General features: G+C 40.5%; 1 protein-coding gene across 4 annotated transcripts; it reads left to right on the forward strand.

Moving 5' to 3' along the window:
- The first annotated feature begins 1,627 nt into the window (after positions 1-1,627).
- gk5 (glycerol kinase 5) lies at positions 1,628-16,159 on the forward strand. 4 transcript variants are annotated; one of them, XR_004104749.2, is made up of 17 exons: positions 1,628-2,534; positions 3,573-3,666; positions 4,837-4,912; positions 5,083-5,176; positions 5,387-5,518; positions 5,742-5,817; positions 7,241-7,302; positions 7,389-7,462; positions 9,208-9,268; positions 10,343-10,469; positions 12,329-12,433; positions 12,581-12,675; positions 13,358-13,461; positions 14,266-14,325; positions 14,659-14,792; positions 15,480-15,704; positions 15,775-16,159. XR_004104749.2 is itself a non-coding variant. In XM_031298081.2 (17 exons), the coding sequence occupies exons 1-16, from the start codon at positions 2,409-2,411 to the stop codon at positions 15,647-15,649; spliced, it is 1,590 nt and encodes a 529-aa protein (XP_031153941.1). In that variant the 5' UTR covers positions 1,628-2,408; the 3' UTR covers positions 15,650-15,698; positions 15,736-16,159. The 4 variants fall into 4 exon arrangements, 3 of the variants coding, with proteins under 3 accessions (XP_031153941.1, XP_031153939.1, XP_031153938.1); XM_031298081.2 differs by having other exon boundaries at positions 15,480-15,698; positions 15,736-16,159; XM_031298079.2 differs by having other exon boundaries at positions 15,480-15,686; positions 15,722-16,159.
- The last annotated feature ends 1,578 nt before the right edge of the window (positions 16,160-17,737 follow it).

Here is a 17,737-nt window from a genome sequence, read left to right on the forward strand (position 1 = left end):
CCACAACTGTGGTCAGAAATCCTTTTTTCATACATACACCAAAATTTGGAATGACATTCCCCATCACATCAGAACACTACCATCCATCACATATTTCAAAAAGGCATACAAACTTTTCCTTCTCATCAGTTACACTTGCACACATTGATTGTTCATGTATTGTCTGCACTGTTTATCTGTTTTTAGGCCTATCTGTCTAGCCCATGCTAATGTCCTGTACATGTGTTTCTGTCTTTATATGCTGTACTGTGTTTTATGTTCTATGTTTCTGCAGAACAGGAACCTGCTGGAAACCAGTTTTTAAATTGAGTCAGGCCCGTTTTAAACTGTAACTTACTTAGACTTATTCTTAGACTTCTCTTTATTGATCCTTTTGGGATGACTCCCGCAAGGAAATTAGATTTCCAGCAGCATATTTCAGCAGCTTACAAAACACTTTAAATAGAGAGATATAAAAAATGCAGTATAGAAAAAATACAGTATAAGAATAACAATAACAATAAACTTTTAGCTAAATATTTTTACAAAAAGTAAACAAACAGTAAAAAAACAATAAACTACAGATAAATAAAGATAAATATATATAGGACTGTGTAAGGTATTGTGTTATTATACAGTTAATAATGACATTTAGCATAATTTAGCATAAATTAGCAGTTAAGAGCAGTTAGAGTGTCCAGGTATGTATGTGAGTAGTACTGTTACTTTTAAAAACCTTTCCTGTATAATAAATGAAATGAAATGAAAAGTCTCCCCTTTACAGACATGCCCGCGTTATGCTGCAGTTTGGGGCAAAACCATGCAGGTTTTCTTATGCAGTATAAATGTGTTATTTTAGCTTATTCTGTTCTATCCTAAATTGGTTGAGGTCATAACCCTTTTGGAGTTGCATAAATTGGGTGTGACCGGAAAGCTGAGACTCTTGGGGATTCAATGATGTGTGATGATGATTAATATCCTTAGTAGCCATTTCATTGTGAGACCATTTTCTGAAACTTGACCTTCACTGTATAAAATTACCTGTTGTGACCTAATCACATGATAGGTGATACGTGATACGTGATAATCACAGCCTCATGGAACTTTACAACCACAAACTATGATTTATACAGAGACCTGAGGATTCAATGAAATATAAGGATTAAAGATGCTGGTTCATTATTGCAAAAATTACATTTGTTATCAATATCTAAGAATTTGGAGAAATATAGATTATTAACAGCCAAAGTGATTTTTCTTCTTTTTCTTTTTAATACTTTATTAAAACATTGTGTCTTGTAAACAGACCGAACAGACAATATTTACCAAGTCGTGGACATGATTTTTTGTTATTGTTGTTTTGTTTTTTTATTGACAAAATGCAGTATACAGAGAATCAGGTAAACGGTAATAGCACATGAAGTGTACAAACTAAATAAACAAAATAAAAAATAAACATACGAAGCAATACAAACGATAATCATTACATAGAAAAAATAAATAAAAAGAGGTACATGAAAACATAAATTTACAATTAGTCATGGATATGAATGGAGCGCTTTCCGAAGAAGCACCAGTGACGGTTGAAACGCCTGACGTCATCAGTCACGTGGTATTTCGTATCTGATACAAGTTCCAAAAAAATGTGTTGAAACAGTGCGCTTCACATGGGTGAAACAAGCGGTATCTCCCGCCCGCCTCTATATGGACTGCTATGAACACATATTGGGTAAATTTGGGTAGCAGGCAGTGAATAATATTGAGAGGAGGAAAAAGCATGTTAGGGAGTGTTTTTTCGGAGCAACTGTTCAAATTTCATCTTTTGACAGCTAACGTTAGCTTCACCGGACTCGTGAATTGGTCAACTCGTGCTTCAGCTAAGTGCTATGTATTTCAAACATCTCCACCAGACTCAAGACCATCAACTGACTTGAATTTCACTACGATACGCGATGTGTTTCGACTAAAGTACAGTGGCAGTGTGTTGACTAGCAGCACTGAACCTCGCTAACCTTTTGTGTACACTGTGTGTATCAATGTACTTCGACCACTTCGACTAAACGGTAGCAACATGTTGACATACCCCCCCCCCCCCTTAACTTGCGTGATTTCCTACTTTTATAATATTCAACGAGCATTGTTCGCGGGAGCTTAAGATCTAAGATTTCAATTTCCAACCACTGCTTCTCTCTAATTGTGCACATAAAGCCATTGAAGCAGACAGGTGATTTAAACAAACAGGTAGAACTGGATTTAGAAGAATCCGCGGTGCGAAGGTCGAGTTACAGCCCCAATCCAACAACTCACCCGGTTCAGATAAGGTATCGGGGGGACGGTTCATCTACTCAGGCTGTAAACAAGACCAATATTAAACTGACCATGGAGTACCTGGGACAGATCTGAGGAAGAGTGGGACAGACGTTACTAGAATGGGGTGTCAGCGGAACGGTTTCAAGAAGGAAAACTTCATTTTGTCGGTGGACGTCGGGACAACATCAATCAGATGTCACGTCTACGACAAGGAGGCGAAAATCCAAGGAGCATGCACTACCAAGGTATCTCCTCTCTGTCCTTTGGGCTTCATAGTAATCAAGTGCTCCACATACTTGCATTGTTTGCTACACATAACTCTATGTACAATTTCCCATACAATTGTATAGCTAATATATTTTGATTAATAAGCTAATTTTTCTCAAATTTAAGATATACATTTTTGAACAATGTCTTTATTGAGTTTTCATTTTAAACAAAGAACTAAATCATAATAATAATAATAATAATAATAATAATAATAATAATAATAAAAAACATATATATATATATTTAAAAAAAATATATATATAAATAAAATCTGTATTTATACATATATATGTACATATATATGTATATACACCCATGAACAGGTGATGTACTAACATACACAACCATACATAAATAAAAGAAAAGACCTGTACGTTTTTTACAACATCCCAGTAAGAGTGAGGTATACATGTACACACATACATGTAGTCTTTTAACCATCTACATTGAAGAATATATGAACTGTTACATCTATTAGCTATATACCTATATAAGTACCCTTACATACACTCATCCATATATTTGTGCAGCAACCACCCGTTTCCATTCATAAAATGATGACATTTGCGAAGAAGAGATAATCAAATTAAATAACATAGTATTTATGCATACATGCACACACACGCACAGAAGCCCGTGTAAAAAAAAAAAAAAAAAAGAAATAAAGGATAAAACTAGAGTAACGAAGTTTTAAAAAAAAAAAAAAAAAAAAAAAAGGGAATGTGGGTACTATAGTGCCTTATCTAAATTTCAATCTAAGCAGGTGTAGTGAATGTCCTCTACTGCAGAGGTTATCATCCCTCCCCCAGTTCACCAAGCATAAGAGATAGATCTTTGCCCCTAATGTAGTCTATAAAGGGGATTTAAGATATAAATTAGTGTAAAACAACACGTTATATGCAATTGTCAACAATATGTTTATAGAAGTAAAATTAAAAGTTACATGTTAAATCTAAATGTAATATTTTGAAGCTGATCTTCATGTTTCTTATTTTGATAATGCTTGTATCCAGGTTGTTCCCTTGTATCCAGAGGTAGGGTATGTGGAGATGGACCCAGATGCGATATGGAAAGGGTTTGTCACTGTGGTCAAAGGAGCTGTGCAAGGTATGGTTGCACAATTCTTTTTCTGTTGCTACCCCTACAAGAGTCTTTATCGAGAGTATTCTCTCCTCTTGTATTGTATGCTGGTATGGACATTCAAAAAAAATCGTCCGTAGGAATAAACTGGGGAAGATTGTTAAAACCTGTGGAAAAATCATTGGTAAGCCAACTATATCTGACCAGATTGGCACAGAAGGCAGACAAGCTTTGCATGGATACAACCCATCCACTTTCAGTGGAGTTCAAGCCGCTCCCTTCTGGTCGTAGATACCCTAACGTCAGAACCATCCGAGCAAAAAACTCATTCATTCCCATGGCAATAACCAAATTAAATAATATGTGGGGAGGGGTATGACTGGAGGAGGAATATATGTGAAATACTGTGCAGTAGTTTTCATTTATTTATGACATTAGGCCTTTTAGGGAAGTGCAACATACTCCTTTTTATTGTATTCTATGTATTGATGTGTGTATGCCATGTGTTAGATAAATAGTGCTGTAGATGTCTGGTTCAATGTTTGTGGATTATGTGTCAGTATGCCTGTACTGTACAACAAATTGCCTCTCGTGGACATTAAGTCTAAGTCTAAGCCTATCCACAACCATACCAACGAGTTTGACTGGATGCATGATAATAGGCACACCCATCACTAAATACTGCAATTTGGTTTTGGTCTTTTTTTCAAAGACAACAAATAGAGCTAAAGGCTGACAAACATACACTATTAAGATGCCAGTTCTGTAGGTACACCTGGATACTGTTACATGGTAGGGCTGAGCAATTAGTCAAATCACACAATCACAAAAACAATATAATCGAGAAAAAAAAACATTATTTTGCACATTGCGTTTCGCAAGTGATCTCTTATTTTGTCTTGTGTTCTGAAGGGGAATTCAAAACGTTCAACAGGAAAAGTATTAAGGGGAATATCACATTGTTTCACTGTTTTTTAAGTTCTATAAAGGTGCCATCTTTCCAAAAGTCAACGAGTAATCACCATGATTTCAATATTGACCAACATAGTGGTGATTTTGTTCCATAATCGTGCAGCCCTATTACATGGGACATTTGTCAATAAACCCTATGTGGGAGTCTGTATTTCAAAAATAGTTTCTCACCATAACCATTTCAATGTGTGTGCGTGTGCCTGTGCTGCTGTACTCATCATGTAGATGCAGGAGTCCAAATGCGTCAGATAGACGCCCTGGGCATCTCCACTCAGCGAGGCACCTTCACAACATGGGACAGGTAAAATGAATATAATTAATCCAATTGATTCCAAAAAAGCCAAATGACTTGTAGGCAAACTTAAAGCGAGAACCGCTGTAGCACACGTGTTAAACCTACCTTCGTATAGTTTTTTTACCATCCTGGCTCCATCTCGGCTTCAGTTTATTTCCTCTCTTTCACTCTGACAGGAGAACTGGGGTTCCTTTCCATAACTTCATCAGCTGGCAGGATCGGAGGGCTGCAAACCTGGTGAAATCCTGGAACAGTTCCTGCACAATGAAAGTGAGTCTTTGACTGCTTTGCATCTCTGCCTCGCACGTACTTTGGAAGTTAAGCGGCAAGAGATGAAATACTAGAACTTCTAAATTATTCGAACGCAGCCTTGGTAAAGACAAGTTTTATTTGACAGAGACATACCGTCCGATCAGCGCTGAATATCATGTCCCTTCTGTTCATACAGTATGGCTTTGACTGTTTTCACGACAACTTTAGGCAATCAAAGGCGTGATGAAGATGCTCTACTGTGTGACCAGGCAGAAGCGGATGCTTGCAGCAAGTCTTATTACCTTCTCCACTCAACACGTCACCTTCCGCCTCGTCTGGGCCCTAACAAACTACAAGCAGGTGTGTTGGGGTGTGTCAGGCTGACATTTAAAGCAATGAGCTGATAGGAACTCAAACCTAGTGCATGCCTCCCAGGCTGTGGTGTTGAAGGGTTAATTATAAAGAAGGAAATGCACAAGTATGCAATTGCAGAAAACAGGGAGAGGCTGTATTTTGTGACCAGAGCAGTCCTCATTCGTTCACTTCTTTTTTTGAGCCTCATCATGTGTCTTTCTTCTTTTAGGTTCGTCAAGCAGTAGCTGAAGGGAACTGCTGCTTTGGAACAATAGACACCTGGCTGCTGTTCAAACTCACCAAAGGTGGATGTGACATTTTATATGTGAAGCTCGTGCGAATGATGTCTTCCTATGAGCACAATTTGTTTTGAGGACAGTACAGTAATATATCATTTGTCCAGTGGATTGCATTTCACACTGTCTGCATTTTAAGACCTAAGCCCTATTCGCACAGGGCTAGTATTACCTGTGCACCTCTAGTACTTAGTAATAATTACAGAGGTCGTCTGTGTTCTTAATCCCGTGCCAATCTGCCATGTCCGTAATTTGTCAAGTCAAAATTCCACTGCAAATTACCTTCCATATTTCACCAAACACAGAGGTCATGTAATATTATTATTAGTTCAGTGTGAATCTGGCATCTCGATGATTTGGGGTACTTAGTTTTTTTTTTTCTGCCTCTTTCCCGTTCAAGAATTATGGAGGCTGCATTGGAAATTACAAAGGAAAAGTTTTGACAGCATTTTGGGTGCAAATTCAGGAGGCTCATCTGGCTACACGGCATTGAGACCTATTTTGCATAAGCATAAAGGAGAGGGTCTTTGTGAATATTTTCCCAAACCATTTGAACAAATTGCTTTTGGTAACGTGGTTCCCCCTACACAGCAATTAAACTCAGTGTCTCTTTGAGCGTCCAATGCCTTTGTTGTCTTCTGAGCAGCCATTGCTCTTGTCGTTCAGGAAGCGGATTATTTTTTGGGCTTTTCCGCCTTTCATTTTGACAGGACAGCTAGGTGAGAAAGGGGAGAGAGAGAGGGGGAAGACATGCAGGAAATCGTCACAGGTCAGATTCGAACCCTGGACCTCTGCGTCGAGGCATAAACCTCTCAGTATATGTGCGCCTGCTCTACCCACTGAAACTACCCGGCCACACGCAGAGCCTTGACATCATATCCAGGGATAATGTTGGTATATTCTAGAAAAATACATTACCAGTCGGGGTGGCCTCTAGCTCACCCAGTAAGAGCGTTCATCCCATGTTGGCTGAGTCCTGCAGCGGCGCAGAGTTTGAATCCGACCTGCTGCCCTTTGCTGTGTGTCATCCCCCATCTCTCTCCCCCTTTCATGTCTATCCACTTACAAATAAAGGGAAAAGCCCCCAAAAAATAAAAAAAAAATACAGTACCAGTCAACAATTTGGACACGCTTTCCTATTTGGCTGAATGAGAAAAAATGTACAGACTTTTGACTGCTACTGTACATACTTTGCTTATCCCCTGCAAATGGGCTGCACGAAACTCACTCATTTCTAAATCACACAAGGTCCCCTGGTAATACTAGTCTTGTGCGAATAGGGCTTTGGAAAGAATGTTCTTTTGTTTCCAATCCTATTGCATCACTGTTTGGCTTAAATGTTTTCAGCCAACTCCTTCATGTTTTTTTTTTTTTTTTTACCTTATGTAATGATTTTATGATATATTCATTTGTGTCACCAAATTTGTTTTAGGTGAGGTGCATGCCACCGACTACTCTAATGCCAGTTCAACAGGAATTTTCGACTCTTATCAGGTCTGGTGTAAGTGTATTGACATTTTTTCAAAATTTTGGTGTGAGTTTTTTTTTTGTCATATCAGTGTTATGTGACTTTTTCACAGATGTGCTGGAGTGGGCTTCTCAGCTCTCTTGTTTCTCTGCCTCTCTCTATTTTTCCAAAAGTAGAAAACACAGGGTGAGTCAACCATTTCCTTCAAAAATCCATCTGAGACATGAGTCATGTCTTAGCCAGTAAACTTATTTCATTATGAAAGCATACACTCTATCGCATTCACCACAAGTGTACTTTCTCAGCATTTCACAGTTTTTGACCTGTAACCCAGATGTCAGAAGTAATGTAACACTTTAAGTCATTGTTTCTCAATTTGGGGATCAGGATCCACACAAGTGATTGTAACATTAATCTAAGGGATTGTAAGATAATTACTAGGGTAGAAGATAAGAAGAAAAAAAACTTAACACTGTAAACATCATTTGTTAACAGCTAGCTATTTGGGACCAGGCTATTTCCGGGAACAAAAGCATTTATTCAGGAAGTTACATCGCTGATTTTTTAAATGTTTACGTATGCTGCAATGTAACCTCTCCGGTCTCTCTTTCTTCATCTTTTTTTGAATGAACAGTAGCGAGCAACGCAGAGCGAGCTGTACCCAGCATGCTGTTCAGCGGTGTATCAGTTAGTAGGGGTCCCCTCTTAATAAACTACACAGTGTTTATATAAAGCACTACTAATAAATATGTCCCGTAGAGCTCAAGAGCTCACACTCGACACTGACTTCCTTGGGTCCTCAGTAAAACACAAGTATGAAGTCAATCAGATGAACAGTTGTCGGAAAAATCGAAAGACAGACATCCATTCTGTTTCTCTAAAAATACTATAAAAATGTCACCTCTTCAGGCCTCTAAAACTAAATCCTTCTTTAGTCGAACTGCTCACAACGCTACATGTTCCCCTGTGACAGGGGGTTCCAAATACATATTGATTTGTATTATGCGGTCAAAAGCACACAAAATATAGAAACCATTGTTTAAGTGAGTATAAAACTCTGTTTTTAGGGCTGTGTACTGAATTCGCGCCAACCGAATTGCCTCCATAGTATCGAGAATCAAAAAAATGCCTCGCCATTCAATACCTAAGGAGTAAATCTCATCCGAGTCAGTGAGCCAATAAGCACGCAGCATGCTTCTACCAAGATCTAATAATGCTGCTGATTGGCTGTCTAACGTTACACGACGTAGAGAAACGCAGGAAAATCTCTACGTTACGATAGAAAACGATAAAAGCACATTTCTGTGTGCATAAGAGTTAAAGTGCTCATATTATGCTTTTTGGCTTCTTCCCTTTCCTTTATTGTGTTATATATCTTTTTTGTGCACGTTATAGGTTTACAAAGTGAAAAAGCCCAAAGTCCACCCCAAAGGCACTTACCATCTCCAACAGAAAACACTGTTCACAAACTGCTCCAAACAGCTCTATTGTAGTCCAGCCTTTACTTCCGTGATGAACGTGCGTCACTTTGTAACACACGTTATAATGCTCGCCTAGCTGCTAGCGTGGCACACCCTCATACTCTGCTTCTGACTGGCTAGTAGTCCTTACCTAGGTACTGCGCATGTGCGACTCCCAACAAAGATAGAATAGAAGTGTGATGCCTCACTCTGTAGTTAAAACAGAGAGCTCAACACACAGGGTGAAAAGAGGAGCTGCAGCAATGTGTATACAAAAATATGGTGTTTTTTGAAAATTAAACCATGTAAACCTATTCTGGTATATAATATAATATAATTATGAACCTGAAAATGAGCATAATATGAGCACTTTAACATCATGTTAACTGGGTTGGATGTGTTATTTGTAATAACGGATGAAGAGTGTGAGATGATGCATTGTGTCTGGTCTCTTCCCCCATGATGCATCAGCCAGGACTTTGGTTCCACAGACCCGTCCATCTTCGGCGTGTCCATTCCTATCATGTCAGTGGTGAGTTGTCAAGGTCTGTGGTGTCACCCACAGTGTGACTATAATTAAAAACATTGATTGCAACCTTTTGGTTACCTTTATGTAGGGCTGGGCGATATGGAGAAAATCAGATATCACGATATTCTTGACCAAATACCTCAATGTCGATATTGCGACGATATTGTAGGATTGACAGTTGGTGCTTAAACAAAACATTATTTACACAATGAGATTTTTGATAAATAATCATCAGAAATGTTGATTTTTAATGACAAAGTGTGTAAAGGCAACTAATAGAACAGCTAGAACAGTCTGTTGAGTTCAGAAAATCACATCACTTTACTCTAATGCAGCCTTCAAAACCAGGAAAAGACCACACTTAATATATTACCATTTTACGATATCCAAAATCTAAGACAATATCTAGTCTCACATCACGATATCGATATAATATTGATATATTGCCCAGCCCTACCTTTATGCCAGCGTGGCCAAGTTGATGTCACCGCCATCATGTCGTAAAGAGGAAAATAAGACAAGTTATTTAGTTAATCATCAGCTAGGAATGTGTAACAGGAAGACAACCGATACCAGAAAGCAGAATTCCTGGCGGAGAGATGCCCTGCTTTGATTAATGAGGTATTGAAACTTGACTTCACTTCCTTTTAGTCAAACTTGGATTGTCCCTTAGCAATTGTAACAGTGTGAAAACCAAGGCACTATTGTTGAAGAAAAAGTTAAAAAGCCTTTATTGAAACGGCTAATGCATGGCAAGAGTAAAAAAAACACAGGGCCTTCCTTGTTAGGACAAAGGCAGGACGTAAAATCATACTCAAAACCGTAGAACAGGAAACAATTTAAAGTCCCAAAGTGCTAAATAATAGTGGAATCTATACAACTAACAGCTGAGTAGAAAAATAACAGAAGAAAAACATCTCTATACATAAACAATATACATTGACAGAATTGGATTAGTTTGGATTGTCCCTTATCACACACCGTAGGAGTTTTAGATATTTCCAGTGTTGCTCAGATGAGGCCTAACCTGTTTAGGGTTTTGTTTTTACAATATACTTCTCTTACCCTCTGCCATAGATGGCCGACCAGCAGGCAGCCGTGTTTGGAGAGTGCTGCTTTGACGTTGGTGATGTCAAAATCACCATGGGAACAGGCACCTTCATGGACATCAACACCGGAAGCAAACCACATACATCCGCAGCAGGTAAGTTAAGCAAAATACTGTTGCGGCATAACCAACCCTGGGAATCTCGTTACGTCTAGGATTATAACAGAACTTGGTTTTATTCGTGCATTTGAAAACTAGACAAGCTAACCTCCTAGCCGCCCGACAGAAGGTGAGGGTTAGAGCAGGGATCTTCAACAGGGGGTCCGGGACCCCTAGGGGGTCCGGGACCCCTAGGGGGTCCTCAGAGTTAATGGAGGGGGGCCTCCAAATTGTTAATTATGAAAGTTTTTTCAAAAGTCTAACATGAATCCAACATAATATAAATCCCCACTGCTTACTGGCCTACAGTCAAGGTAGTCCCTAAGGCCATCCACAGATGTGTGCCACATGTATGTTTTAATATTAAAACATGATTTATAAAATCATGCCAACAATTAGTAGGCTATTTCAATCAGGAGAGACTTCATCGCAGATATGCAAAGATGTATTGTACATGTGCATAATAAGAAATGTACAGAGTCTTTGGGGATCCATCGTTAAAAATATTTTGAAGGGGTAGAGAAGCCAGACATATTCCCCCCGATGGAGCCTAGACATTGGTGATGGCGGAGAGGGAGGACCCGCTTGCCGGAAAGGGACTCGGGTTGCCGTGGTTGACGATGCCCGGAGGTGGAAGGGGAGGAGGAGGGTTGCACGTTTACCTGAAAAGACAGCTGATAGCAAGGAGAGAAGACATTTAAAGCAGGAAGTCATGCTGTGATTGCATCATGAATTTCGTGGCCAATTGTGGTTGGTTTACTGCAAAGTGAACGCCTCTTAACAGCTGAATAGTTTTAGGGAGAGATAGTGGTGATTGAAGTTATTTAGAAGTCTTCCTGAAAGAGATTGCGCTGAGCTTCATTTGAATAGCTTAGTATTCTATGCAAAAAAGGTATGTATAAAGGCTTTAGGCCGCCCTACTAAGTTATTGTAAGTTTATTATGCAACTTCATTTTATAAAATATATGTAATAGGGGGTCCCAGCTCCATCTCTCTTTCAGTTAAGGGGTCTTTGGCTTAAAAAACGTTGAAGACCCCTGGGTTAGAGGCCTACCTGCCGTCCTTCGGCTCGACGTGTCCTCAGCTTCGACGCCGTGCAGCCCGTTCCCTTCACTCGTCAGTCGGTGCAGCGTCAAACAGTGCTGACACTCAGTTGGCAGTTCATATGTTAGACTTTGAAAACGCGGACTTAAAGGGCACCTGTTATATAGCATTGTCAGGTTCTCACTTGTATTTTGTTTTCTACTGCTAAAACATGTTCACATGCTTTAATGTTTCAATCTTTTTTTTTTTTTTTTCAATTTATTTATAAGGGACAATGTGCAATTAAAACATAAATGTGACCATTTGATGCATTGCACCAGAGTTAGCCTTTGGCTAATTTACATCTGTAGTCCCTCGAAAAACACAAATACAACACACACACACACACACACACACACACACACACACACACACACACACACACACACACACACACACACACACACACACACAAAAAAACACTTTATCTTTCTCATACTGCCCATGGCTGCTGCACCTTCATTCACCCTCTGTATGAGACGCTCTGTAGGAGCTCCTGTCTCTTTAAGCCCCCCCCTACAGTCGGTGGGGAAAACATCCCGACAAGTCAGAAAACACAATCCTCTTCAGCAGTCTCTCACTGAGCTGTACCACGGCAACATGTGTTCTCTCGAGTCTGCTGCACCTCCGCCTTTCAGCTCCGTGACGCAGATAAGGCACACCCACCCCAGCCCGGTGGCCAATAGAAACCAACAGGTGCATTATGACGTGACAATACACACGCGGAAAGATTTGTCCATACACTATTACACGCCAGTGTTTCTTCTCTGTAGGTCTGTATCCTCTGGTGGGTTGGAAGATCGGCTCAGAGGTGGTGTATCTCGCGGAGGGCAACTCAGCAGACACAGGCACTGCCATCAAATGGGCACAGGAGCTGGGTGAGCCATGAGTAGTATACAGTAGCTCTGATGATTATTTCTTTTTCATCTTATTAGCCAGAAATTGTGGCTGAAAGGTGAACGGTTTCGTTAGGTTACATTAAAAACACAATGCTGGTGTGTGAAACCTGTACGTTGTTGTTGCAGAGCTCTTCTCTGACGTCCGGGACACCAGCAGCATGGCCTGCAGTGTCAGCGACTCAGATGGAGTGTGTTTCGTTCCTTCCTTCAGTGGTCTGCAGGTAGAACAATTCTGTTTACTTTTATGAAACAGATGTACATAACTATATTCACCCAAAGCAAAACAATAAAGGTATGGATTTACTTTTTAGTTTTTTATTATGTCTCTGTGTAACGTGGTTGTGTCTGTCTTTTTTCTCTGCCCTCCATTGTGAACTGGCCTTTGTAAGTGTGCGTGTCTTGGATGTTCATAGTTTATATGCATGTGATTACAAAATCGAATGGTTTATATACTGAACAAAATTATAAACGCAACACTTGTTTTTGCCCCCATTTTTCATGAGCTGAACTCAAAGATCTAAGACTTTTTCTATGTACACAAAAGTCTTATTTCTCTCAAATATTGTTCACAAATCTGTCTCAATCTGGGTTAGTGAGCACTTCTCCTTTGCTGAGATAATCCATCCACCTCACAGGTGTGGCATATCAAGATGCTGATTAGACAGCATGATTATTGCACAGGTGTGCCCTAGGCTGGCCACAATAAAAGGCCACTCTAAAATGTGCAGTTTTACTGTATTGGGGGGTCCAGGAGGGGTCCGAAAACCAGTCAGTATCTGGTGTTATGGTTAGGGTTCATCCGTGAAGAGAACACCTCTCCAAAGTGCCAGACGATTTTGTTGTACCAGGTCTGTTTTTCACTTAATAGACATTTGACAAGTTTGTGTATTCATTTAACCAAAGGTTCCTCTGAATGATCCCAAAGCTTGCGCCTCCCTCATGGGCCTCAAACCTTCCACCACTAAAAGCCATCTGGTCCGGGCCATTCTGGAGTCTGTCGCCTTCAGGTGAGTCATTTTGAAGAGAGAGTTTCTGTTCGACCTTCTTTTCTTATTCATGCCAAACTGATAGTGACTTATGTTTACATGCACATAACATTCAGTTTTGGGCCCTTATTTCAGAAAAAAAAGACAATATTTTGACTAAGCCGTTTACATGACCAATGAAAGTGAATATTCCACTAATATTCTCGTTTACATGCAGCCGTGCAAAATAGGATTTTTTTTCAAAGTTTTCCACCGGTGGTTGACTTTTTTGACCGTGCAAACACAACATCCCTCTTTCATTCCTTCAACCAGCTTCTTGAAAAGGTCGGCGTATCGATGTTTGCGCATATCCAAAAACATCCAAGACTTTCATAATGTTCAAAAGTAGCTGGGCGCCTGGGTAGCTCACCTTATAGAGCGGGCTCCCATATATAGAGGTTTTCTCCTCGACACAGCGTCGGCTGGTTGGACTCCGCCCTGCGGCCCTTTGCTGCATGTCGTTCCCCCTCTCTCTCCCCTTTCATGACTTCAGCTGTCCTATACAAATAAAGGCCTAAAATGCCCCAAAAATACTAAAAGTAGCTGGGTTTCTCCTTCCGACCAGAGATGTGAGCTTTTCTTTTGGTCATGCATCTCTACTGCAGCCCTGCAAACTGTTGGTTTGTGTCCAACAACCATAGCAACATAACAGAGCTGACAGTAAGCTGTAAACAGGCAAGAGGCTGTAAACTGTCCCAAACTACGGTATTTTTGTAATATTAGTGGAATATTAGTGTGCATGTAAGCGTACTCATTGTCTCCTTGTACTTGTCTTATTCTTTGCAGGAACAAGCAGCTATATGAGACGATGCTGAGAGAAACTAACATTCCCATCACAAAGATCAGGTGCAGTTTTCCTCCACCACTGTGTGAATTAAGAGTATCCGATTGTAGTGATGTACGCTTGCTGCCAAGGACTCAACACATGCATTTACCTCTCGGAGTCTTCTCACAACCCTTAAATATCCCAGCTCACAGTGCAATATCTGATTGTAGGATATTTTGGATTTCAGCCAGCAAACTGGGCGTAACAGAGTGGACTCTTGTTTACCCTGCCTCCACTAATGCAGTTCAGCTTTTATTGGCAATGCATTACGGGTGTATATTTCTCTGATACTGTTGCAGTAAAGTGAGTTGCAGTGTAATTGAGTGCGCTGTCTTTCTACCTTTCTGTCTCAGGATGGATGGCGGTGTTTCCTCCAACGACTTTGTCATGCAGCTGACTGCAGACCTGTTAGGCAGAAAGGTAGCCAGACCCCAAAACTGTGAAATGTCGTGTTTAGGGGCTGCTTTCATCGCTGGACTCGGAGTGGGTATGCATGCACTCTCCCACGACATGTACATTGGGCTGTATGCTTTTCAAAATTCCGTTTTGCATTTTTGCAGTTCTTTTAGGTTGTAACAGTGAGCCGTGTGAAGCTGTGTGTTTAGAGAGGCCGCTCAGCACAAACAAAAAGAGAAGCAGCTCTGTCAAGCAGTTGGACACTTTGTTACTCTATACTTCCAATGTGACTCTTTGTTTTTCTCTCTAAAAATATCACGACGCTCGGACATGACATTGAGCTGCATTTCAAAAGTTCTGATCAAAAGTCCTATTTTTAATCCTGGCACTGGCAAGAAGCCAAATGAAATGCTGCTCTTTGTTATGTAACCTGTTTTCCATTTAATTATGCACATTATGTAATTAGATTGTTATACATTAGTCAGTGCTTAATCAAATCAAACCTGGAAGATGAATGTGTTCTCGTTGTTTTATAACAGGCCAGAAGCAGGTGGTGCAGATGACTGAATAATGTTAATGTGAAGCACGTGTTCGAGAAATCTTTTTTCAGTAGCGTATAGTAATAGTGTTGGGGGATATGTAGAAGTTCTGAACCACTTTCGGCCATTCATTAGCAGTTTGTTTGGGTGCATAGACTCATTTTTTATCACTCCCACTGCTTCATTCTGCATTCATAGGACTTCTTGTTGTCTCCCACTGTCCTCCGCTGTCACTGCAGGCTTCTGGAAGACCAAGGAAGAGCTGAAGAAGCTGCAGAGCACCGACGAGGCCTTCTTGCCCAAAGGAACCTCAAAAAGCGGTGCTCACAGCCCCAGTCAGGAATACATCCCTGTCCTCCAGAGCTGGGAGAGAGCTATCCAACGCTCCATGAATTGGTACAAGCCTTGATACGGGATGCACACACGGGGAGATCAAGGGCTAGACTAAACGGGACGATGGAGACATGAAAGCAAACGCGGGAAAGCAAATGGTCCTTTTTGAAGAAAATAATGTTGTATGTAGGGCTGTACCAAATAGTTCGAAACTTCATTCATAACGTTGACGTTGAAATTCTAAATCAACATTCGAATGCTGCGCAGCTTTCATTTTGTGCATGTCTATTCATTCTGTTTAAACCTGGTATTTTTCCACAGTTGCAGATACAAAATAAGCTCCAGTCATAATATTATTATGGAAGCTTCATTCGAAAACCTCAATAGAAGCTTTGAATGTAAATGACGTTCGGTACAGCCCTAGATTTAAGATATAACAACCATCAGCTGTGTTTAAACTCATTTAAGGGTAAATCTTAAAGCAACACGCCGACTTATTGGGACTTTATCTTATTCACCGTATCCCCCAGAGTTAGACAAGTCCATACATACCCTTCTCATCTCCGTACGTGTCGTAACTCTGTCTGACGCACCCACCGCTAGCCTAGCTTAGCACAGATCCTGCTCCCAATAAGTGACAAAATAACACCAACATTTTCCTATTTACATGTTGTGATTTGTATAGTCACAGCGTGTACAAATAACAAGGTCACATGAGACACAGCCCTCTTCTAACCGTATACATACTGGGAACTATATTCTCAGAAGGCGAAGCACTGCTACTTCTGCTACTTGGGCGGAGTGATTAGCGCAACACCTGAAAAGCACCGTTGTTACACTCTGCTCCTCACCACTGGGCTTCTCAGGTGCTGCGAGCAAATCACTCCGCCCAAGTAGCAGTGCTTCACCTTCCGTGGAGAATAGTTGCCGTTATTTTGTCACTTATTGGGAGCAGTAGGCTAGATGGAGCCGGTTACCTCCAGGATCTGTGCTAAGCTAGGCTAGATGGAGCCGGTTACCTCCAGGATCTGTGCTAAGCTAGGCTAGATGGAGCCGGTTACCTCCAGGATCTGTGCTAAGCTAGGCTAGCGGTGGGTGCGTCAGACAGAGTTACGACACGCACGGAGATGAGAAGGGTATATATGGACTTATCTAACTCTGGGGGATACGGTGAATAAGCTAAAGTCCCAATAAGTCAGTGTGTTCCTTTAAATGATAGGAATGAAGTATATGTATGTATGTGTATATACAGAAATGGTACGTAAATGATTTGGTGACTTGGTGTGCTGCCCAACCTTTAACAGCAGCCACTTAGTCTTTTGAGGGGAAATAACAGCATCTTTTTGTTTGTCCTACTGTAAGAAGAAACACAGCTGAAGGTTCCACCCAGTGACATAACGTTACAGCACTGAGAACTGTGATTAAAAGCAGGATTGTGGGAAAGGTCCAGTACAGGTGTGATCCAGGCCATAGCGCCGCCCGTCGGCCACATTCCCAGCCTCTGTTGCTGCCTCATACTGAAGTTCCTACACCTTCTTTCTTCACACCATAGCAACCTTATCCTTTATTCATTCACATCCTAAGCCACCGGTGCCTCTTCATATTACAGTACTTTATCTGGCTGGGATAATATTTGTACATTTTCCCCACATGGGGGCACTAATGGCTGGCTTTACAGCTTTTTAATTTATAAACCGCCATAGCAACCACACGCAACATGGTAAGAAGGATTGAAATCATTGATATCAGATTTGCACATGTTCTGTAAGGACAAAAACAATAGACGCTTGACCCTTCTTTTCATGACGCATCAAGACTTGGAGAGCTCTAAATAGCTCTAAATAGAAGAATTTTGAGTTTTTATTGTGTCGGGCACTCAACAAACCCAGTTTAATATTTGCCTTTTTAACATGCCTGTTTTTTCTAGATTTCATTCATTCACACACGTTGCCTTTTGGTAATCTGGAGCAGCTTCATTTTTATAATCCTGTTCTAGCTGCACACTTTACATGGTTACTTAAACGTATCTTTAAACTGAATGCAATAACGTAATGCGATGATGATATTGTTTAAATGTGAATGAAACAAAAACTAATTGTATATGCTTTGCTCTGTGAAGGGAATCCATTCTGGATTTTGGTATTTTAGCATCTCGTTGTCTGAA

Source organism: Sander lucioperca, chromosome 9 (genome assembly GCF_008315115.2).
Source record: "Sander lucioperca isolate FBNREF2018 chromosome 9, SLUC_FBN_1.2, whole genome shotgun sequence".
Classification (NCBI taxonomy): Eukaryota; Metazoa; Chordata; class Actinopteri; order Perciformes; family Percidae; genus Sander; species Sander lucioperca.

What these genes read in the sequence shown, in the direction of transcription:
- gk5 (XM_031298078.2), top strand. Translation starts at nt 2,409, where the DNA reads ATGGGGTGTCAGCGGAACGGTTTCAAGAAGGAAAACTTCATTTTGTCG. An exon ending in GGTCAAAGGAGCTGTGCAAG is followed by an intron (nt 3,667 to 4,836) that starts GTATGGTTGCAC and finishes CTCATCATGTAG; the next exon opens with ATGCAGGAGTCCAAATGCGT. An exon ending in GAATTTTCGACTCTTATCAG is followed by an intron (nt 7,303 to 7,388) that starts GTCTGGTGTAAG and finishes ACTTTTTCACAG; the next exon opens with ATGTGCTGGAGTGGGCTTCT.